The sequence below is a fragment of the Sus scrofa genome, chromosome 11 (genome assembly GCF_054392235.1).
Source record: "Sus scrofa isolate SSC_HxYL_T2T_F1_AM1 chromosome 11, Sscrofa_HxYL_maternal_Yorkshire_Landrace_v2.0, whole genome shotgun sequence".
Lineage (NCBI taxonomy): Eukaryota > Metazoa > Chordata > Mammalia > Artiodactyla > Suidae > Sus > Sus scrofa.
In genome coordinates, this window is record NC_139393.1 from 75,104,869 (window position 1) to 75,128,762 (window position 23,894).

At 44.1% G+C, this 23,894-nt stretch overlaps 1 protein-coding gene across 35 annotated transcripts in view; it reads right to left on the reverse strand.

Annotated features, from left to right (window-relative positions):
* The window catches only part of DOCK9 (dedicator of cytokinesis 9), a 222,272-nt gene that overhangs the window by 120,229 nt on the left and 78,149 nt on the right, over positions 1-23,894 (reverse strand). For all 35 annotated transcript variants that reach the window (XR_014819789.1, XR_014819790.1, XR_014819791.1 and 32 more), the window contains exons 3-9: positions 20,180-20,269; positions 16,399-16,481; positions 14,148-14,217; positions 12,053-12,148; positions 10,946-11,080; positions 3,553-3,727; positions 2,333-2,400 (exon numbers count right to left, since the gene is read on the reverse strand). Coding sequence is in view for 21 of the 35 variants with exons in the window: in XM_021065839.2 (XP_020921498.1) it covers positions 2,333-2,400; positions 3,553-3,727; positions 10,946-11,080; positions 12,053-12,148; positions 14,148-14,217; positions 16,399-16,481; positions 20,180-20,269 (717 nt within the window). In the remaining 14 variants the exon portion in view is untranslated. The remainder of the gene's footprint in view (positions 1-2,332; positions 2,401-3,552; positions 3,728-10,945; positions 11,081-12,052; positions 12,149-14,147; positions 14,218-16,398; positions 16,482-20,179; positions 20,270-23,894) is intronic.

Here is a 23,894-nt window from a genome sequence, read left to right on the forward strand (position 1 = left end):
TAAGAATCATGTTTACATCACAACCCAACAGACACACACTCTCTCTCTCTCTCTATATATATACATATGTATGCATATGATACATGCATGATATATACACATATCTTAGAATCTATAATTATTCAGAGCAGTGTACTTTAATATTCCCTGTTCAATTCTACCCACTTTTTAAAATTCTGAGTCACATAATGTTGAACTAGAGAAGCCTGACACAAAGAGTGTATATGTATGATTCCGTTTTTTAGGACGGTCTAGAAGAGTCAAAACTCCTCTACAGGGATAAAGGTCAAAACAATAAAGGTACCAACTGGGAGGGAGGATACAAGAGAGTCTGCTGAGATGCTGCAAACGTTCTATACAGTGATCTGGGTGGTGGTTACGGGGGTGTGCAAAGGTGAAATCCGCTTAGTGCTCCAGCATTTCACTCGATGGAAGTGCTACTCAAAAAAAAAAAAAAGAAAGAAAGAAAGAAAAAGAAAAAATTTAAACAAAAAGTAAAGGGAGAAATGGAGGTTGAAACCAATTTCATTAATTTTTACCAGCTAAAATAGCTTCAGCTAATTTGTTCATTCCCCACAGTTTGAAAAATTCCAAATATATTATGTACGTGTACATGTGTATATGTAAATACATACATTTAAGAACAAATATAGGTCATAAATATCTCCTTAGGTCTTAGGATCAAGGAATTCTGAATTATGCTGGCCAGGTAGTAGCAGCAGTAAGAGAAGAAAGGAAGGCACAATTCCTGCATGTCCTTGAGGGGAAAAAAATATAGATTCCTAATTAATCTACATGAAGCTCAAATAATATGAGTCTTCTCCTAGGTATCCTCCGTGTTCACCCAGTAAGTGCTGAAAGTTACTTTCTGAAGTCTAGACAGCACTGCATATATTATCTGTTTCAACAAACATTCTGCTTTGAGAAATCATGAACCCCCAAACACCCAGAAATCTACAGGCCAATTTCAATGCAAAATATGATATACAAAAGTTTATACAATGAACACACACACAGGCCGAAACTCTTCCCAGCCTCGAAGGAGGTTACCATGGTGGCACTAAAATTAGCTTTAATAGGCAGGTGCTAAAAAGATCCTGTGGTAACAGCCAAGTGCTAAAGAAAAACAATACTCTCGAGTCCTAGTCCGGGAGGGAGATTTTATATTTTAGAACAGCTATGGTGTCCTAAAGTAAAGGTCAGTGTTGAATGCTGGTCTATTTACAATGGTGGACAGACAAATCGTGTGTTCTATTACAGTGTTTAAGACGTGGGTGTGGAGCATCTCTGTTTCACTGTATTTGCAAAGAAAGAATAGAAAGACAATGACAGAGTATGAATATAAAGAGACAGAGAAGACAAAGATATTTCTCTCATTTAAAAAGAATCATTCATAGATGCACACAGGAGACAAGTACAAGGATATTTATTGTAACATTGTCTGTAATAGAAAAAAATTGGAAATAATAGAACCGCTAAAATAAAATCCTTACACAGTACAATAAAGGGGATGAATCAGGTCTATATACTGATTTGGGTAGATCTCAAAAACAAGGCTGAATTAAAAATAAAAGCTAGTGCAGGATAATACGTTAGCATTTATGTAACATTTCAAATATACAAAACACAGCCATATGTTATGACGATGGCTATGGCGGTAAACACTCAAAGGTTAAATGGACAGATTCCCAGAAAACTCCTAATTGTCTCTAGCTGAGGTTATGGGGAAGAAGGGAACAGAATAAGGTTAATGTTTAAAAAAGAATTTCAACTATAACTGATATTTATTTCTTTAAGAAACATGGAAGCTGAAAAGACAATGGTTGCCTTGTTCTTTGTGCTTTTCAGTAACTTTTAAGTTTCCCAAAGTTATAAAAATCAGGCATCCTTATTTTCTCACTCAGAGTGACCCGGGAATAATTCATAAAACTCAGGCAACCTTCTTTGGTTCAGGAGCAAGATGACTAAGACCCTTACTCGCCGTAATCGTATCTGTTAACACACATAAGGGGAGCACATGCATGAACACAGTAACACATGACCATGGAAACATTTACCTGTGCATCCTGGTTATTAATTTTTCAACGCTTTTAACATGGTATTAAATATTATAGGGGAAAAACAACGAATAATAAAAAGAGAATACTTTGTAAGGCACTTTCTAGAAAACAGACTAAAATCCGACTCTGGCCAGTAATGTATTTCACCTCACCAAACACTTAGGTCAAAAAATAGCAGTAACTACAACATCATTTTAATCATTTACTACAATATAACTGTTAATCATTTCAATATCGTTCTACGAAGAGCAGAAGATTTAAGATGTTGTTACCTTGGCAAGTTCAGGCAGGTAGCTATCTAAACCGGAACCAGAGCCTTCCAATCTGCTTTGGTCGTCATCTAAAACGGCAAAACAGATTAACTGAGTCACTTGTTGAATGCATTTTATTTAAAACAGGAGGAGGAAGGCTATTTCTTTTAAGGGCCCTCGAACACAGTGGTTTTCAACTCTGGATGCCCATTAGAAAAATTTTAGAGCTTTTAAAAATGCTGACGCCAGGAGTTCCCATTGTGGCTCAGCAGTAACGAACCTGACTAATATCCATGAGGATGCAGGTTCGATCCCTGGCCTCACTCAGTGGGTTAAGGATCCAGCATTGCTGTGAGCCATGGTATAGGCCTGCAGCTGCAGCTCCAACTCAGCCCCTAGGCTGGGAACTTCCATATGCTGTGGGCGTGGCTCTAAAAACACACATAAAAAACAAAACAAAAAAATCCAACTGATACCAGACCCAGTAGTGAGAGCTGAACATTTGAAGGCTGGAAGAGCATGGACACTGCCTAACCAGAACTGACACTAGCTATGGACACCAGCCCACAAGGCCATACCCACCAGGCCTGCTAGAAGTCAGGCCTTTGGCCAGGCACAGCCCAGGCCCCCAAATCAGAATTTCCAAGGGACAAAGGAAAGAGTATTTGTTTCCAGGCACTTCTAAGGCATAGCCAGGGTTGAGAACCACTTGTCCACGGGCCTGAAATAAAACATGAATTGACAAGAACACAGCCAGGGTTTCCCCACCAAGTGACTCTGCAGCTTCTGCCGATCCTAACTCTGTGGACATGATTAACAACAAGAAAACTATGATTCGTATTGTAAGTGCTGCCTCTGTGCCAGTGTTTGAGATACATTATCTTATTTAATCCTCCCCAGCAACCAGCAGGTTGCATTTTTATTCCCATTTTCAAATGAGTTAACCAAGGCTCTGAAAACCCAAGTAGCTTGCCCAGGGTCTCCCAGCTGAAAACAGGTGGAACTTGAACGCAGCTCTTCCTTTCTTCCTTCAAGGTCGTGGTTCTCTCCTTACACAAATGACATCAATACTCGACCAGGATCAAATCTTGGCCATCTGTAAAGAGCTCATATCTCTCCCACCTCCAAGGACCTAGGTGGTATTAGGTCTGCTTCCTTCCCACACCCTCTGGCAAAACGCAAGGCACCTGGAGAGCACTGCACCTGCTCCAAGGCACCTGGAGAGAGCGACACCTGCCTACCTTCATGAGCGTCTCCGTTTCGCTTTTCCTGCATCGCAGCTTCAAAGTTGAGTTGGAGAATCTTGTTCAGAGTCGTGATCCACTCTTCCATTTCCACCTCGCTGTCTGCTGCCAGAAGATAACTGCTTTTGTCCTGCATCTTGAGCTCAAAAGCAAAACGCCTGACTTTGTTGTTCTGAAATGGAAAAGGGTAAAGGGACACATTTTAAAAGAACTGGAACAGGCTTAAAAATTCTTCTCTTTATTATCTGCTGATGGGTACTAGCTCATGGGCATTTGGGACCAAGTTATTTAAAAAAGCAAGCCCCTTCCCCACAAGCCCCCAGCCCCATCACCTTCCCTGCTTTGTTTTCTTTACGCCTTTGTTTCCCCAATGGGCACATAACTATCTTATGTATTTATCTGATTTGCTGTCTGTCCTGTCCAATGGAATGGAAGCTTCTCCAGGCAGGGATTTCTTTTGTTCAGTGCCACATCCCTATTTCTAGAACACTGCCTGGCAAATAAGAGGCTCTATAGAGATATCTGAATGAATGAAATTCCATTGAAAATGTTCAATTCCTTGAGTTCCTGATTTTTTTTTTTTAAATGAAGTAGCATGTGGTATCACATTTTTAAAAGCCAACCATTACCTATCAGTCTGTTAGATTCCCTTACCTGGAACTTTCTCAACATTTCTGAGTCCCAGAAGGTATTTGGGCACCAAGTCTACCTTCCCCATCTTGCCTCATGCCTCCAGTTTTTATGCTTGTGAGATGCTGACTTACTCAAAGTATAAAAACCGTATTTTTATGTGCATTAAATGACGAAGGATGAATGTGCCTGAGGCCAGGGTTTCTCCACTCTGGCACTGCTGACACTTGGGGCCAGTAACTCTTTGTGTGTGGCCGTCCTGTGTGTTATAGGCTGGTTAGCAGCCTGGCCTTACCTAGCACACCCCCCAGTTGTAAAGATTAAAACGAGTCTCCAGATATTATCAAACACCCCCCAGGAGGTGGGGTGGAAACGGACCCGGTGACTGTACTAGAGAGAGGTCCAGCTCCAAGGAACGTGACACAGGATTCCTGGTAGGCACAGGCTGAGGGACGTGACATCTCAAACTCCCACCAATGTGCAGGGACAGAGCAGAGCCCTCGCACATTAAATTCTAGCTGGTTTGCTGTAGGCCCGCAGGAGGCTCCCAGGCATAGAGTGACCCTTCCAATGGTGTCCCAGGGAGGGAGCTGCTTCTGGCAGGGCACGGGAAACATAGCACACAGGCTTCCTGGCATGATCAGAGAAGAGTCAAAGGCTGGAAGCGAAAGGAGTTCTCTCCCCTGTGTTCCTCATGGCCTCACTACAATAAAGATGACCGCGTTACACCAGCCAGACTGGCCATTATCAAAACAATAAATAAAAACAAACAATAAATGCTGGAGCAGGGGTGGAGAAAAGGAAGCCCTCTTACACTGTTGCTGGGAATGTAAATTTGTACAACCACTATGGAAAACATAAGAGGTTCCTCAAAAAACTAAGAATGGAACATCAGAGTTCCTCTTGGGCTCAGTGGGTTAAGAACCTGACATAGTGTCTATGAGGACACAGGTTCAATCCCTGGCCTCACTCAGTAGGTTAAGGATCTGGCGTTGCTATGAGCTGTGGCGCAGGTTACAGATGTAGCTCAGATCTGGTGCTGCTGTGGCTGTGACGTAGGCCTCAGCTGCAGCCCCGATTCAACGCCTCACTCAGAAACTTCCATATACTGCAGGTGTGGCCATAAAAAGAAAAAAGAAAAAAGAAAAGAACTTCCATATGATCCACCAATCTCACTCCTGGGCATCTATCCAAAGAAAACCATAATTTGAAAAGATACATGCACCTCCGAGTTCACTGCAGCACTACTACAATAGCCAAAACATGGAAGCCACCTAAATGTCCATCAACAGAGGAATGGATAAAGAAGACATGGTGCATATAAACAACACAACAAGACTCAATCATAAAAAAGAATGAAATAATGCCATTTGCAGCAACACGGTGGAACTAGAGATTATCATACTAAGTGAAGTTAGTGGAAGACAAACATATGATATCACTTGTATGGGGAATCTAAAAAAGGATACAAATGAACTTATTTGCAGAACAGAAATAGACTCACAAACTTTGGTAACCATAAGAGGACAGGTGGTGGTGGGAGGGATGGACTGGGGGTTTGGGACTGGCATATGCACACTGAGGTATATGGAATGAATGTCCCTACACAAGAGGGACCTGCCGTATATAGCGCATGGAACTAACTCTACCCAATATTCTGTGATGGTTCATGTGGAAAAAGAATCTGAAAAAAGAGAGTTCCTGTTGGGGCTCAGGGGAAACGAATCTGACTAGCATCCATGAGAACACAGGATTCAATCCCTGGCCTCACTCAACGGGTTAAGGATCCCGTGAGCTGTGATGTACGTTGCAGATGCGGCTCAGATCTGGCATGGCTGTGTGGCTGTGGTGTAAGCCAGTGGCTACAGCTCCGATTAGACCCCTAGCCTGGGAACCTCCATATGCCACCGGTACAGCCTTAAAAAGACAAAAGACCAAAAAAAAAAGAACCTGAAAAAATGGATGTGTGTACATGTATAACTAAATCATTTTGTTGTACAGCAGAAATTATCATAACATTGTAAATCAACTATATTTAAATAAAACTTTAAAAAATGAAAAAAGAAAGAGTTAAAAGCGGGGTGAGCATTAGGCCTGAATTACTACGTATTATTCCTCTTTCTAAGCCTCAGTCTGCTTATCTGCACAATAAGGGCAATCAACTTTGAGGCTCTAAAATACTTTCAGAGGTCAAGATTTATAACTGGATTCTTTTCAGGTCTACTTTTAAATTTTAGTTTAGGCATTTCTTCGAATGCACAGCATTAATCAACTTTTTTTTTTTTAAACACTGTCCAAAAGCAATATATAAAAAACCTGAAACACTTAAGCCACAACTTTAGAAGGTCAGCCTCTAAACGGATATGGGTTAAAAACAAATCACTTAAAAATGTGGAAGCCTTAGGTACAATTCATTAAATGCAAAACACCATCGGCCACATCTGTAAAAAGAATACGAAGGAAGGGATGGCCAATGAAGTGGGAACCTTAGATTCTGGAATGTGCTCCAGAGGCTAAATGACAGGGACTCTATGGTTAATCAAAGATGCACTCTGCTGAGGACAGGCAACAAAACTCTTACGGCACAAACGTGACTACCTCTGCTTTCCAAAAGAACTTGCCAAATGTATTTGGTTTTGCTTTAAACTTTTTTTTTCAGTGATTGTCAGAAAATTCAACTAAAAAATGTCAGCTTAAGAATACAAAGGAAACTCCCACTTGGGAATCCCACACAAGAAGTTACATCGCTGTCGCTGACAGCTCACTCTGGCGCTCTTCCTCTATGCTGTGGGTAAACACACTTTGACGTAATTTGCTTTCTTGAAATTCTTTTTTTTCTTTTTTCTTTTTTTGTCTTTTTGCCATTTCTTGGGCCACTCCCGTGGCATATGGAGATTCCCAGGCTAGGGGTCGAATTGGAGCTGTAGCCACCGGCCTACGCCAGAGCCATAGCAACATGGGATCCGAGCCGCGTCTGCAACCTACACCACAGCTCACGGCAACGCCGGATCCTTAACACACTGAGCAAGGGCAGGGACCAAACCCGCAACCTCATGGTTCCTAGTCGGATTCGTTAACCACTGCGCCACGACGGGAACTCCCTAATTTGCTTGCTACAGTGAGGTTGGGTTATAAGCTGAGAGTGCCAGGTGCCAACTAGCTGTTGATGCAAAGGTCATTTTCAGGGAACATTAAGTAGTGCTATCATCTTCATCCAGGGCCCAAGTGCATTTTCAGGTATTCCCTTCCCATTTTAAATTTTGGTCTCCCAGGGTGTTTGGGGGTTTCTGCTGTGCTGTTTTTATTTTTTATTTATTTTTTATTATTTTTTATTTATTTATTTATTTTTTTTGTCTTTTGTCTTTTGTTGTTGTTGCTATCTCTTGGGCCGCTTCCGTGGCATATGGAGGTTCCCAGGCTAGGGGTCGAATCGGAGCCGTAGCCACCAGCCTACACCAGAGCCACAGCAACGCGGGATCCGAGCCGCGTCTGCAACCTACACCACAGCTCACGGCAACGCCGGATCGTTAACCCACTGAGCAAGGCCAGGGATCAAATCTGCAACCTCATGGTTCCTAGTCGGATTCGTTAACCACTGCGCCACGACGGGAACTCCTGCTGTGCTGTTTTTAAATGAGCTACTAGTAATTAAAAATACCAAGGTTTAACCATAATTTTGTATTTCTGATTTTCTTGAAAAACCAGATGATCCACAACCTTAAGCTGGCACTTCCAGCTGGCAGCATCGCTGCCCCTTTAAACAGACCACCTGTGCTCCACTCTGTCACAGTCCCCAGCACTTCCGATTGCTTCATGCCCAGGTTTCTTCTTTCATTTAATGTATCTGCTTGGCCCCTGCAGGCATCTGAGGTTTGGAGCCCTAACTTCCACCCTGGCCATGCTGAAGCAACAAGGTCTGGACTTGTTCTCTCATCATAACTACTGGAAAGCTGGGCAAAAACAGATGAAAACAGCCATCTTCAGATACTGTGTTCTTGGCACAAATAGATAACAGAGATCCCAACTTAGCAAAAACTTCTTCATTGTGTATATATTTTTTATGTATATGTCATGCCTTGCCAAAAAAAAGCTTACCAAAAAAAAAAAAATCACTATAGATAAGCGATGAAGAGACAATTATGAAGAACAGGGAGTAAGAATAGCATCAGACTCCAAATCAACACCAGCATCTAGAAGACAATGGATTTGCACATCCAGCCAAACCATCAATCAAGCATGAATGCAAAAATAAAGACAATCACAGTTATGTTAACTTTCAAAAAATTCAGATCTTATGCATGATTTCCCAGGAAGCTATTTGGAGGATGTGTAAAACTGGAGGAAAGTAAAATGAGCAAGAAGACAACAGAGGATCCTGGGAACAAGGAGTCCGACCCAGGGAGGGAGGCAAAGGGCACGTCCAGGACGGTGACTGAGCAGAGGCTGAGGAGCGAGCAGTGGGATTAGGGCAGGAAGGAGGGCTGCAGGAGCCAAAATCCTCTCCAGCCTCAGAATGTCCACAGCTGATGAATGAAGAAAAGCAAACATTCTTTATCTAGCACTACGGAGGCAAATCCCAGGGAAGAAATGTGTGGAAAAAGTTGAAAATGACCCCTTCAGGGAGGGGGGAGTGGGTGCAGCGGGGGTGATGCTAGCAGGAACGCACTTTTTTTTTTTTTTTTTTTTTGTCTTTTGTCTTTTTTGTTGTTGTTGTTGCCATTTCTTGGGCCGCTCCCTCGGCATATGGAGGTTCCCAGGCTAGGGGTTGAATCGGAGCTGTAGCCACCGGCCTACGCCAGAGCCACAGCAATGCGGGATCCGAGCCGCGTCTGCAACCTACACCACAGCTCACGACAACGCCAGATCCTTAACCCACTGAGCAAGGGCAGGGCCCGAACCCGCAACCTCATGGCTCCTAGTCGGATTCGTTAACCGCTGCGCCACGACGGGAACTCTAGGAACGCACTTTTAACGTCACCTCTCCGTCTTGTTTGACATTGAAAGCAGATGCATGTATTATCTGGATAAAAATGCAACTGAATTTTCAGTAAACATGTGAATATATAAACAAGTACACCTGAGGGTCAAACCAGAGCGCTGTCTCTCTAACCTTATCACAGCGGCCCCACAAAACAACCTTTCTTAAAGAACCGAGCTTGGGGTCAATGTCGTCAGCAAACACTGAGTCATTTTAAGGAAGAATTCTCTGATAACAGTGACTGCATCTATTGTGAGGAGTCGTCAAGGAGATTGTTCATTAATCACACAGTGTCCTCTGTATGCGGGCCCCCAAGAGAAACGTCTGAATGAGCTTCTTTCTGAGATTCCTTGGGCAGCTTCTGACTAATTGGATTGTTTGCATCTACATGCACTGGACGGGCCTCCAAGCTGGAAGGCATAGAGCCTAGTTCGTCACCCACCCATAGCGAATGTTTGGTCTTTAAAATACATGCTTTTCCCCTAACTTAATCCTACTTCATCTCCTCCCTCCCTGCCCTGACTGCTTGTTCACCTCTCAAACCCACTTTAAATTTATAATACTTGTGTTTTATGTATCCTTGTAAATTGCTGCCCTAGATCTTCCTGGAAAATGGGCAGGGGATGAGATGGATGGATGGACGAAAGGACAGGTGGGGAAACTAGCAACCTGCTTTCAAAGCCAATTCTACAAAGTTATGGAGGCGGCTCTTTGGAAGAGACGAGGGTCAGTGGGGGTGCTACACGACCTGTTCTGTCCAACCTTTGATGATGGGAGTACATTCGTGTAGCGTGCATAATTAAAACAATTTTTAAGAATAACGCCACATGGAGTTCCCGTCGTGGCGCAGCGATTAACGAATCCGACTAGGAACCATGAGGTTGCGGGTTCAGTCCCTGCCCTTGCTCAGTGGGTTAACGATCCGGCGTTGCCGTGAACTGTGGTGTAGGTTGCAGACGTGGCTCGGATCCCACGTTGCTGTGGCTCTGGCGTAGGCCGGTGGCTACAACTCCGATTCAACCCCTAGCCTGGGAACCTCCATATGCCGCAGGAGCGGCCCAAGAAATAGCAAAAAGCCAAAAAAAAAAAAAGAATAACGCCACAACTGTAACAACACTGTGATAACGAAAATACCGAATACTGGCTGAATGTTTACCGTGTGTCAGCACGGCTCTGAGCTCTTTACACGTATTAATTAATCCTCTCCTGAGCGATATTCGGTGCTAACATCATCCCTACCTAACGAACGAGGAAACTGAGGCACAGAGACGTTGAATAATATCTCCAGGGTTACAGAGCTGGTAAGTGGTGAGGCAGGGATTTGAACTCAGTCTGAATCTGAAACCCAATCTCGTGAGCAATATACTACTCTGCCATTGGAGCTGTGATGATAAATCATCATTGAGATGCTAAGAACTGTTCTGAATATTTCCAAGTTAAGGCATGCACTCTGATTATTTAGGAAACACTGTCATTATCTGAATTTTGCACACGAAGAAACTTGAGATAAGAGGCGGTCCAAGGTCACAGAGTTAAAAAGTAGCTGAGCTGGGTTTTAAACACAAGGCCTCATATACCACAACTTACTTCTGCCTCTAGGTTATGCCTGCTATCTTCTAAAATGATGAAAAATAGGCCTTTGCTCATTTTAAAGTCAGCTACTGTATTTCCACCACAAATACTGCCATTTGGGGGAAGGTTTGCTTAAAAACGTTAACTCATAGACAGTACTTTTACAAATCAGAAAACGCAGTGATAAACCTTGATTCGATTCGTATTTACCTGAACCACACCCATACAGGAATCCAGAAATATTGATCCTTTCGGTTCTTTGGAGATCTTTTCATCTTTATAAAAATTCAAATTGTAGGACCCGTCGCCAAGTTGAATCAGGTGGAAAAATCGCCGTTTAAAAGACTGAGAGAAAAATACACACGCGGTTACTGTTTCAAAATGAAAAGAGCCAAAATCTCTATCAATAACTCACAACTATACCCCTATGAAAAAACCATTTCAGCTCTCTCCAAAACAAATCTAATTTTGGCCAGCGCCCCAGGTAACGGGGTGAGTGAAAACTCTGCATCACATCTAATCATTTCACTGCATTTGGATTCTGAGGACTTGGTTCACTTGATATTCACGGGTCATTCTCCTGACCCACAGAATTGGAGATTTTTACATAACCACCCAGAAGCAGTGCGCTGAGTTCCAGTTCGGGATGCAGCTCAGAGGGATGGAAACATTCTCAACTCCCCAGGCTCCTACTCACACAGAACAGGAACTCTTCTCCGCCTCGTGACACCGGATGATTTGCCAGCCTCGGGACTGTGGCAGGCAGCACCTCCCCTGATTTAATTTATACCTCCCTGTCCATCCCACCTCCCTTCCACCGTTTCTTTTCTCTTTATTTTCAGTCCTGTCCTTTCTCTGGTCCCTCTTCTCTCCTGAACAGCGTTTCATACTGGTTTTACTTTTCTCTTGGCAACCCCCTTCCAATTTAACCACCTTCCCTTTGGTCCTTGATTTTTGCTTGTCCTGACTTTGCTGCAGGAAAAGGGCCGAGGCGGAGCCCCTGAGCGATGTTCTGTGGGGTACCACGTACCCTTTTTGCAGTCAGGACGGAGAACAAAGGCTGTATCAGCGACTGCACCTTCACCCCAGCCTAACAATGGTCTCGTCGCTCTGGTGGTTGGGGGATGACAAGGGGAAGGGGCAGAAGTAGGGCTGTGCCAATGGGGGTCGGTCACCGATCCCCAGGGAGGCATCTTACGAAGCAGACAATGTCACTTCTGTGAGGGAGAAACAGCACGCCCATTCATCCTGAGCATTGTTCCCAAGACCGACGGCAAAGGGCTTCGTCCGGGGAAAGCAGGGTGACGGCCTCCTTACCCTCATGGTCACGCTGATGGCGCTGTTCACGTTGCCTTTGTACAGCCACCCGTGCTTGGTGATCCCACCTTTCTGAGAGCCGAGGGAGGCAGCGTCCTAGGAGAGAAGGCAGACACCATGATCCATCTCCCTGGGGACTGATGGGAAAACCATTCCATTCACGCCATGCCGCCTGTTGCCCCTTTGCCGGAGGAACCATCCAGAACTTAACACCCACTCAGTCCACTTAGAGGGGGACAAGCCAACATTTCTGCAAACTCCAGTCCATTAAAAAGCAGAGCTAGTTCCAGTCCAATTTTTTTTTGAAGTGTTTAATGAGCCACAGAAAGTACATACCATACTTGACCACTCAAGTTGTAAGGTCTCGCCTGGTTGCATGAAAAATGTTTTCACATTACACTCCCTTATGGTTGGAGGACAAAAGCGAATTCCTGGAAAATTTCCCAGATGCTTAGTTCAGGGAAAGGTGACTAAGAAAGGGAGGAAATATGAGGCAATAGAGAAAGGAGAGAGAAAATGCTGGGGCAACAGAAGAGATGGAAAGAGGCAAGAAAGACCACCACACGGAGAGGAGGAATGAGAAGAGAGAAAAGTGAAGGGAAACTGCTAAAAACTAACGCAACATGTTGCTTCAAGTCCTGACCCCAACTCCGAGATCTGGGTTTGGGGGACAGGGCTGCCAGGGGCTGTTAAAAATGTGTTGGGCGAATGTTTGTAATATAACAACAAAGAAGCAGGCGAAACACACACACACAACTACGCAAGGTGGCAGATCTACCTCCACACCCGGCCTAAGGCCCCTCCCTCCCTCTCTGAGCTGCTCCCTTGTGAGCCGACTGCTAAGGCGGTGAGCGGGTACACGCTTCGCAGGAACCTTTGGAAGAGAGGGCCACCCAGTGTCAGGTCCCAGCTCCCACCTAAGGACTAGGTGAATGATGGTCCTTTCGTTGGTAATCGAGGAGACAACTGCAGGAAGGTCCATCTAATGCTTTGTTTGAGGCCACCTCAATTTTCATCTTGGTGGTTTTACTGTTGTCGTTATCCTGACAATAACAGAAATAACTCACCTGTCTAGAATCGTTCAGTTTGGTGTGTGCCTTTTGGTGCAAGATTTCAATTAGTTCTCCTCTTACTACTAATCAGCACCAAGTGTTTAGCATTCTGTTTTCCATTTGGAATGACCGTTTACTCTTTCCGGAATAGTTTCACGGTGGTTTCTAAAATGATTTGCCACCACGGACCCAGTTAACGTTCACCATGAGGAACTGGCTAGTGGGTGGGGAAGAATAAGAAAGAAGTGGTGGCAGCTCTCTTAGGCTCTCCTTGCTCAGCAGACAGTCACCTGAATGCCTGGCGCTCTTTTCACACTTCTGGGGCCATAATCTCTCCAACAGTAGGCAGAGAGGGCGTGTTAAGATCAGAGCTTCTGGGCACTACTTACGTCACTCAAAGTCATCACTGAAGAAATAGCCATTTAAAAATCTACTGGGGAGTTCCCGTGTGGCTCAGCAGTAAGGAACCCAATTAGCATGTGTGAGGATGCAGGTTCGATCCCTGGCCTTGCTCTGTGGGTTAGGGATCGGGCACTGCCTCAAGCTGTGGTGTAGGTGGCAGATGCGGCTTGGGTGCCATGGTCCGTAGCTATGGCGTAGGCTGACAGCTACCCCTCTGATTTGAACCTGGGAACTTCCATATGCTGAAGCTGAGGCCCTGAAAAGCAAAAGCTAAAAAAAAAAAAAAAAAAAAAAAAATAGATTATCAGGCTGACAGTTTGTTTCAGATATCCTGTTGGGGGGAAAAAAAAAACAAACAAAAAAACTACACTTAGGGTCTAAGTAATCTTGATCTTTTAACCATGTAACCAAATCTTGTCCAGGCCTTTGAAAACGATCCCAGAACAAATAAACAGGACCCAAGGAACAGGCGACGCTAAGCAGTCAAGGGACCTTATTTCAATCAATCAAACAACACGTTAATTCCTCCCTTGTTTCAAGAAACATTCCAATCCCTGTTTTGGCTAAATGTGGGTAACTTTCCAATTAATCTCTAAGGGTGCAAACTAAATGAATTTTAAATCCATAACCGAGTATCCTACCTCATCTTTGTCGACCTCCTCGTCAACTTCATAGACATGAACTGGCAGTTTGTCCAACTTGGCCACTTTGCTAAAATGAAGAAAGAAACTTGTTTTATAACAACCTAATCCATGAAAAGAGGGTGCATTTCTTCCCTGGTCAGAGGAACCAACATTTAACAAATCTAGAACTGGCCCACCGGGGAAAAGAATAAAAACAATCCATGATGCTGCTTTTCAAAGCGAGCGATCGAAGGTTAGAAAGCTCCCGAAAGCTACATAGAAAAGACAGCAGAGCTTGTTGGGAGTTAGGTTATATTAAAAATAGGTAAGTGTATTAATAAAGTCTTGGTAGAATAACTTTTTTTTTTTTTCATTTTTGGCTGCCCCATAGCCCATGGAGCTTCCGGGCCAGGGATCAGATCCGAGCTGCACTCAAGACCTAAGGTGCAGCTGAGGCCACACTGGATCCTTAACCCACTGTGCTGGGCCAGGATTGAACTGGCATCCCAGCACCTCCAAGATGCTGCCAATCCTGGCGCCCCCCTCCTGGCGCTCCTAGAATAACTTTTCATATGAAGTTTATGACAGAAAATAGAAAATGAGGTCACTGCACTTAAAGTGAATGGAAACCACATTCTGAACGATGTTAAGCCTTACTAACAAAACAGGACAGAAACACCGGCAGCCAGTATTACTCAACAGTTCCGTGCCAGGCACTGTGCTGTGAACCTCACGTGTGTTACCGCCGTCAGTCCTTTAGGCAACAGGGACTGTTGCTAAGACCATTTAACAGATGGGGAAACCGAGGCTTACAGAGGGCAGAGGAAGTAGATGAAGCAGGTGGACTACACTTCTGAATCACTGTTACAGCCTCCCTCTCCTTCTCATCACACAGCTGAAACTCTTGTTGATGCCAAGAGCTAAAATCTACCAGCAGTCCAAGCATATCGTATGGTAAAAACACTACACCTCCAGTCTGTTCTCCTTCAGTCGTGAGAAGAACATGAACAAGCCTAACAGTGAAGAGAAGTTGTTCCAATCTAATGGGAAGAATGAAGTCCCCAGATGAGCGCCGGTAAATATAGAACTAAGGCGCATACCCATCTGGAGAAGACAATGCTGGAAGGGAGTGCTCTCAGCTGAGGTTTAAAAAGAGGCAATTGGGAAGTTGGCTGAACACTCTTAAGGAGTGGCTGAACCACACAAACAGAAAGAACAAATAGCTAGGTCCACTGAGAATAGCACAAACAGTTCAAACGCGTAGATGCAACAAACACAAAGAAAAATATATTAATAGAGTCTCAAGTAAATTTTCATTGGCAATGGTTACTTTTGAAACACAATCCATCATTATTTGCTTTCATTTTTCATAATAAACTAAAATTTGCCAACTGTATCATTTCAGGATGTACTGTTTTATGACAGATATCCTCTCAAGACAAGACCTATTTAAACCTGGTTCCCTTTCGCCACCACTAATCAGTCTAAACACACTTGCTTTGGGCCTATTCTATGAGTTAATACTTTAAAGGAGGTAAAGAAATTTGGGGAAATGCTTGTTCTTTGATGCACTTTTTTTTTTCTTTTGTTTTGTTTTAGGGCCACACTCACAGCATACGGTGGTTCCCAGGCTAAGGGTCGAATTGGACCTGCAGCTGCCAGCCTACACCACAGCCCCAGTAACATAGAATCCGAGCCGTTTCTGTGACCTAAACCACAGGTCACAGCAATGCCAGATCCTTAACCCACTGAACAAGGCCGGGGATCGAACCTGCATCCTCATGGATACCAGTCAGGTTCGTTAACCACTGAGCCACGATGGGGGCTCCATTGATGCACTTTTTTTTAAAACATAAAAACTCATTCAACATAAAGTGATTTTCATCTCTCTTCAAAATATTCTTTTTAATATAAATCACATGCCAGCATATTTAAATACGCTTACATTTTCTTTGTTTTCTATTTCTCACTGGAAAGAAAAAAAACTCACCTGTTAGTGTTTTCTCGGTGGCACCCTGAGCAGAATCAGTGAACATAGTGAAACCCACCATGTGTTTATACCAACTACCAGTCGCAGAGTACTAGGCTTGAGTCCTATTACCAAATCCCCTGCAAACAACCGCTACCCCATATACACACAAACCCTCTAGAAACATCTCTCTAATCACTCTAATTGCATGGGAAGTCACACGCCTCCCAAGGCAGTACAGGTACAAAGAACTTGCCCTGTGTGGAGAGCTTACCCGGTGTGGTCTGATCAACTACTTACTTTGGAAGCTGTCGAAACTCTCCTGAGTAATCTTCATATTTATAGTTCACAAGATGCCAGTCAGAGTTATAGGTTTTGATGCACTGTTTGGAGGAGAAAGAGTGTAAAAATATATACATAAAGCATGAGAGAGAAAGAAAAAAGACGTGATGACTCTCGGAGAACATTTGGGAAAGTTTATGAACGCGCACCCACGCACATCAAAAAAATTCTTTCCCTTCAACCCTCCCATGCCTGAAACCCCAGCACGCAGAGGTTCCTAGGAAGCTTAAGGACCACTGAAACACTACTCTTGCGAGAGGGGTCACTTTAAGCCACAATCATTCATGATCCAAGAGCAGAGGTTACTAGGGGACAAACCTCGCCGCCTCGGGCTGCATGCAGCTAGCAATGTGCTGTTTCCGACTAAAAACCATGTGGTTCCTAAGAAGTCCTGGGGCCTCTACCAGATGTGAAAGTAAATGGCAAGTGTGAACCTAAAGACACTTTCACTGTAGTTTTAATATTAACAACCTGCTCTGTGAGTCAACATTACATAATTTGCTCTCAGCTCCTCGTTCTATTTATAAGGGACAGCACGATGGAATTAGGCAGAAGGATTTAGAGTCCAGTTCACAATGGCACCACGGCCTCTGTGTGTAGCTGTGTGCGTGCACGCGTGGGTACCAACGCACAAAGCATGGAAGGTCCACTGCCCAGGATTCTGGGTAGGATGGTGACACCAACCTACAGAGAATGCACTGAATGCCCTGGCCACCTAATAGACTCGACCAAGCAGCACCGAGTCTTTCATTCCTCGTCCGGGGGGATCCAGGAGGATCTCATAGTCTTAAGATTATAAGGGCTGCAGCTACCAGATCTTCATATATGAATGAGTCAGAATCTATAGGTGAATCATGTGACTTACCTACCATCAGCTAATATGGTTTTTCATATGGTCAGCTCTCGACTACACATATATACACTTCAGTGTGGCCAAAAATGAATGAATGAAGTGTAAACACAGGCAGTAAACGTACAGCATCTGACCTAGTTGACTGACTCCGGCTATAACGTTATGAACAAAATCTCTTATTCTGCTTTTACTTCACTTCACTGTTTAGATTGTGAACCTTCTCATCTATTTTATACTTCATGCCCGGAGGCTTTCTGTTGCAAACGCCCCTCCACCCCAAGGTCTTGAAAACAACTACAGCTGGTGCTTCTCTTCCGCTGAGCACTCCACTGGCAAGGCTGTGAGGGGAAGGTGGTAGAAGGTTGTCACATTGCCACCCTGAGGTGGACTTTAGAGCAGAGAAGGGTTAGGAACAGAGTTACATGTGGGAACTGAACGACTTTTCAACAACCTTCAAAAACTAAAATGTTTTTGAAAGTTTTTTTTTTTGTTTGTTTTCCACTTCTTTGCTATGTAGTGACAAATATTCTTAAATACCATTTTATTCTTAAAAGGCTTTCTTTTTTTTTTTTTTTTTGGTTTAATTCCAAAGCATTTTCACATTTAGAACATCAGACATCCACAGTCAAAACCAGCAAGTCTTCAGAATTATCTGGAGGTGTAGGTTTTCCTATCCCATCCCCGGTCCACCTGCACAGCTAAGTCAGGTTGGACCATGTACGACATGGGCTTGGGGACAGGCTGTTCTCTCTGTGCTGGTTTTCATCCAGCTCTGCCACTAAAGTCGTACCACCAACGTCTCTTGCAGTACATTAAACCTATTCTGAAGCATAAAATGTACCTGCCCAATTAAAAAATAAGCACACACTTGTACGTTTATGAACAGAATACCTGAGCGCCTCAATTTTTAATATCTTGGGTAAAATGGATAAGAAAGATAATTACAATGTTTAAATATTTTAAATTACGAGAAACTGCCAAAAGCACAGTTAATCAGGTTAAAGAGCCAAAGAGTCATTCATGTAATAAGCCACTGCCGACTGCTCCCACGGCAGACACAGGCTGAATTCCGAGGCAGGAGCACAGGATAAGGCGAGCAGCCCCCATGCCTCTGCCTCTGGGCTGTGGAAAGCCCGGGACACAAGGGGTCCAAGCAGAAATCGGGACCCAGAGAACTGCATCTCCAAAGAGACAGGGATCGGATTGGCTGAGTTCACGACTGACTTTTCAGACTTGTGAGATTCGACAATATGTTGACGTTACACTGAAAGGTTTTTGAAGCTGTTTTTTTGTCAAAGCCATCAGGTCGTTCTCCGGAAGGGAGAGGACCGGGAGGAAGTGCCACTGCACGCCGCTCTCGGGGACAGCCCCGGGGCAGTCATGCTGGCTTCCGCGTGTAGCGTGAGGTCGCTACTGGCCCAACCTGCAGTGATGAAAGAACTTGGTGGAAAGCCGTCCTTCAAAAATCATATTTTTTAAGTCAGAGGGAGAACTGGGTTAGTAATTAGTAAGTTTGCTCCATTCCTTAAAACCAGGATCCACAACCTTGCTCTGCAAAAGGTCAGACAGTGGATATTTTCAGCTTTCAAGAACATACTGTTGGGGGGAGTGGGGGGCTGTGGATGGAAATTCTGTGAAACTGGATTGTTATGATCATTATATAACTACAGATGTGACAACTTCATTTGAGGAATAAAAAAATAATTAAAAAAAAGAAACTAACAAGTTGATCTGAGAAATGGGTGGCAAGACTAAGAATACCTTAAATAAATAAACATGAGATGGCTTTGGGAAAAAAAACAAAAACAAAAAAGAACACACCGTCTGGGACCACTCAAGCCTGAGCTGTAACCTGAAATGGTCAAGGTGGAGGGGAGCCAGTGGGTGTGGCTGTTCTGCAACTTGCTTTACAAAAGCAGGCTACAGGGCAGTTCCCTGTGTTCTGCCTGAAACTAAACATCTGAGACTGGGTACACCTGTCTGGCTGTATTTTTCTGGTAATAATATGACAAAAAGAGTGGCAACAAGGAGGTAAGACAAGAAGTTACCTTTTCAGGATGATAAAAGAACTCACATCAAAAATTTTAACTATATATTCAATTTTTCAAACCTCTCAACCAGAACTACATGTTGTCATATTGGCTTTCACTTAGAACAACACAGCATCCTTAGAGTGGGTAAATTTGTTGACAGGCATATTCAGCTTTTAAAGATCCACTAAAAGAATGGGGATAAAAGTCCACTATTTTTTAAATGAAGAAGCTCTTCAAAAAACAAAATCAAAACACAAAATTAATTCATCCTATCTAAAGGCACTTGGAACAAGAAACAGCCCAAGGGAAAAAAAAGCAAGCAGGCAATTTCAATGCAATTTCTTTTCCCTCCTTAGCAAAACAATTGTTATCTGTGAGTTCAAACAAAAGTAGTAATAATCATATATTGACTGGGGATATTGACATTGATTAGGCCCTGCTCATGATTACATGGCACTTCATGAATACTGAACTGATAATAAGTTATACATATAAACATAGACATGAAGTAAATGAATACATAATTTGTTGCGTCTCCATCAAAAAGGCCACCCACACCTGTCAGGTGTCCCATGCGTTCATTCACAAGTTACACCTTATTCTAAGCCCCCGGGGTAGGTTCTACAGAATTCATGCTTTGGCATCAGAATTGACCCCTGTTGACATTTCTGTCCAAGCTTCAGACTCTGAAAACCTCATATTAGTCTCTTATTTTAACTTCATCATAAAATGTCATGACTTCTCTGATGCTTTCTTGAAAACACTGAAATATGAAAAGGGAGGGGGGGGAGTGGAAAGGGTTGGAGAACAAGGATGTGGGGAACCGCAAGTCGAGGCAGAAGAAACCCATTACCTCTGTAACGAACAGGCTCTGAGCTTCCTCCTGTGCCTTGGCGGGGACGGTGGAGCGCAGGTAGCGGCCCTGTCGTCTCAGGATGGCCGTCTGCGAAGGAAAGCACCAGGTCAGGGCAGGCGAGGTGACGACGGGGAGGCGTGGCCGCCCAGAGCAGCAGGGCCCAGCCTCTCCCAGCCTGTGAGCTCCCTTCCTCCTCAGGCCATACAGGTGGACCCCAGTGACTCCCTAAACTTGAAAAGAGAAGAGGCCCTTTCCAGCATCCCTAACACCCCCACCCCAGTGTCTGATCTGGCCCCACTATGTTGCCTTGTATTTGCTTTTTTTTTTTTTTAAGGCCTCACCCACAGCATATAGAGTTTCCCAGGCTAAGAGCTGAATTGGAGCTACAGCGGCCAGCCTACACCAGAACCACAGCAACACCAGATCTGAACTGCATCTGTGACCTACACCATAGCTTGCGGCGGCACTGGATCCTGGACCCACTGAGCGAGGCCAGGGATTGAACCCATATCCTCATGGATACTGATTGGGTTCATAACCCACTAAGCCACAATGGGAACTCCCATTAAATGATTATTTTAAATAATAAAATGTCTCATGACTTTAGGCAGCAGCACATCTACCCTAATTAACGCTGTCTGGAAGGAACTGTCAAGGCACGATGAGGAAACCGGGCCCTGGGCTTCAGAAAGGAATTTTCTAGACTTCTTCTCCCATGGACTGTATGTAATCCTTGGACACTTGACAGGATAGTTAACAGGTCATGTTACAAAAACAGCACACAATGAAACATTTTGGGGACAGAATCTATCCCACTGGTTCCTCAGGCTAATTACTAAGCCAGGGTCGCCCAGCATCTGTTCCAGGTATTTCTCTTCTTCCTGCGGGGCGGAAACTCTGGGTCAGCGCTGCGGCCCCTCCCCCTCCAGCGCAGCTGAAGAACTCCAAGGCATCCATTTTTGAATAACTTCCTTTTATTCCCTGTGCATATTTTTCCCCCGTTATGTCTGCTCCACTATTTGCTCTTTGCTTAAACTGTGTCCACCTATTTTCTAAAATAGGCTCTGCTATTCTAAGGAAGGGAAGTGGGACTGCCCTGGTGGCTTAGCAGGTTAAGGAGCCCCCGCTGTCACTGCTGTGGCACGGCTGGATCCCTGGGCCCAGGAGCATCTGTGTGCTGCAGGCACAGCCACCCCCAAAAATAAAAATAAAAAAAATAAAGGAAGGGAAGGAACTCTGTTCTCTACCAAAGTCCTTTACAGGTGAATTACTAATTCATTGAGCCTCCTCCAGGAGGGCTTCGAGACCCTGGGTCTTGGTTTCTTCATGAATGTCACAAATGGTGACCCTTAACTGCACACCTGGCTCCATGAAATGCCACAGAGATGAGCGACAGTAAGCACTGGAGGCATAAGCTATTCAGAAAGTTTCAAAGTCACACAGTGATTCTAAGAGATGGTCAGCACTGTTAAGAGTCAGGTAAGTACCAGCAAAGGGGAACTAAGAAATTGCGTATCCTTCAAAGGACACAGTCTATATTCCCTACTTACTGTGTCCTCATCTTGATTTATTTGGGTCTATCAAGATTATCTGAAACTAATTAATGTACTTTAAAAATGCATGTGGGGACGAGGTGGCCGACTGGGTAAGGCAATGGACGGCGAAACATGCACATGGAATGGCAAGAAATAGGACTATTAGGGTCATTTCCAGCCCATTTCCCATCACAATATCACAACATTAGGAAGAAAGAAAATTTATGATAAAATGTTCCCAGTGGAATCACCAGCTCAAGAAACTTCAATAATGTGATGCTTTTCCAAACATCCCTTTAAGGTGAGGAAAATAAGAGGAAATAAATCTTTTTTTATTATTGTGGATCAAAATGCCGTTATGCTCTCACTTTAAAAAGAAAACAGGAGTTCCTGTTGTGGCTCAGTGGTTAGAGAAACCAACTAGCATCGATGAGGATGCAGGTTCAATCCCTGGCCTTGCTCAGTGGGTTCAGGATCCAGCGTTGCTGTGAGCTGTGGTGTGGGTCTCAGATGTGGCTCGGATCCTGAGTTGCTGTGGCTGTGGTGTAGGCCGGCGGCTATAGCTCCAATTAGACCCCTAGCCTGGGAACCTCCATATGCCGTAGGTGTAGCCCTAAAAGGCAAAAAGACAAAATAAATAAATAAATAAATAAAAATTTTTAAAAATTAAAAAAGAAAAAAAAAGAAAACAACTTTAATCATGAAAGAGAGACTTGCCTTTAATATCTAAGAGATCAGTGGGTATAATTAAACCAGTCATCCACGTGGTTATGACCACTCACCAATATCAGAATACATTCATATAAACAAGGCGTTTCTTTAAAACCAGTCACTTAGACATGCTTCTTTAGACGTATATGGCTTAAATGCTATGTTTATGTCTCTTTCTTGCTGTACATAATATTTGATGTTTTAAACAATCTCTTTTAGATAAGACGGTTGCTCTCCTTCCCTAGAAATGCATGCTGTTCCTAACGCCAAAAAGTGGAGTCTATTTCCCGTCCCCTTGCATCCAGGTTGGCTCTGACCATTCAAATGAAGGCGAAAGTAACATGGCACCCGTTCCAAACCTAGCTTCTAAAGGAGGAGCAGCGTCTTCTGCTTCTTCCTTCCCAGAAGACAGCCTCCATGTAAAAAGATCTACTACCTGAGGACACCGGGAGGCGAGCATCTGGGGTGTCACCAAGCTACCCCGTGAGAAGCCATGTACAGAAAGACGCCCCACCAGACATCCTGACTGAGGTACTGCAAGGTGAGTGAGAAGTTATCCTGGACACGGCAGCCCCTCCAGAAACTAAGCAAAGCGGAAGGACCCAGCTGAGCCTCGACTAGATTTCAGAACTGGTGAAACAACACACTACTGTCCTAGGTTACTAGACTTTTCGGTGATCTGTTACTCAGCAATAGAGAACTGTGACGAGACTGTAAAAGATGAGGAATGTCTCCTAATTCAAGTACCAGAGGAGTTCCCATCACGGCGCAACAGAAACAAATCCGACTAGTATCCCTGAGGATGTGGGTTCGATCCCGTCGTTGCCCTGGGCTCTGGTGTAGGTCACAGACGTACCTCGGATCCCGCACTGCCAAGGCTGTGGCTGGCAGCTGTAGCTCTGATTGGACCCCTAGCCTGGGAACGTCCACAAGCCAGAGGTGTAGCCCTAAAAAAAGCAAAAATAAATAAACAAATAAACAAAGTACTGGAGAATACTTCCATTTGCATGAAAATGTCTTTCAAATCCTAATCACAGTAGGACGTTAGGACAGAAGCCCTGAGGGGCTCCACTCAGCAGCATCTGCGGTGCATCCCCTCCAGGGCTTCCACACTCGCCCTTCCTTCTACTCAGTCCAGGTCCTGAGACTGGTCAAGTAAGAGAGAGAAAAACGTCTGCTGGACTTTGAGAGTCGTTTCCAGTAGCTTCTCTTCCCCAACATTTTACAGCACAAATATCACTCAACCCATCCATCCATCCCCTTTACTGGGCACCCACTTTCTACCACCTGAACTAGCAGCTGGAGACACACAGTTTAATAAAATATAGTTGCTATTCTTATAGAGCTAGAGTCTGATAACAAGGGAAATGAGGAAATAGATTATTTGAGTCTGAGAAGTACCTCAGAAGGGAGTAAGAAAGAAGAACACAGAAGCACGGGCTGGTATGAGAGCGAAAGCAGGGGTG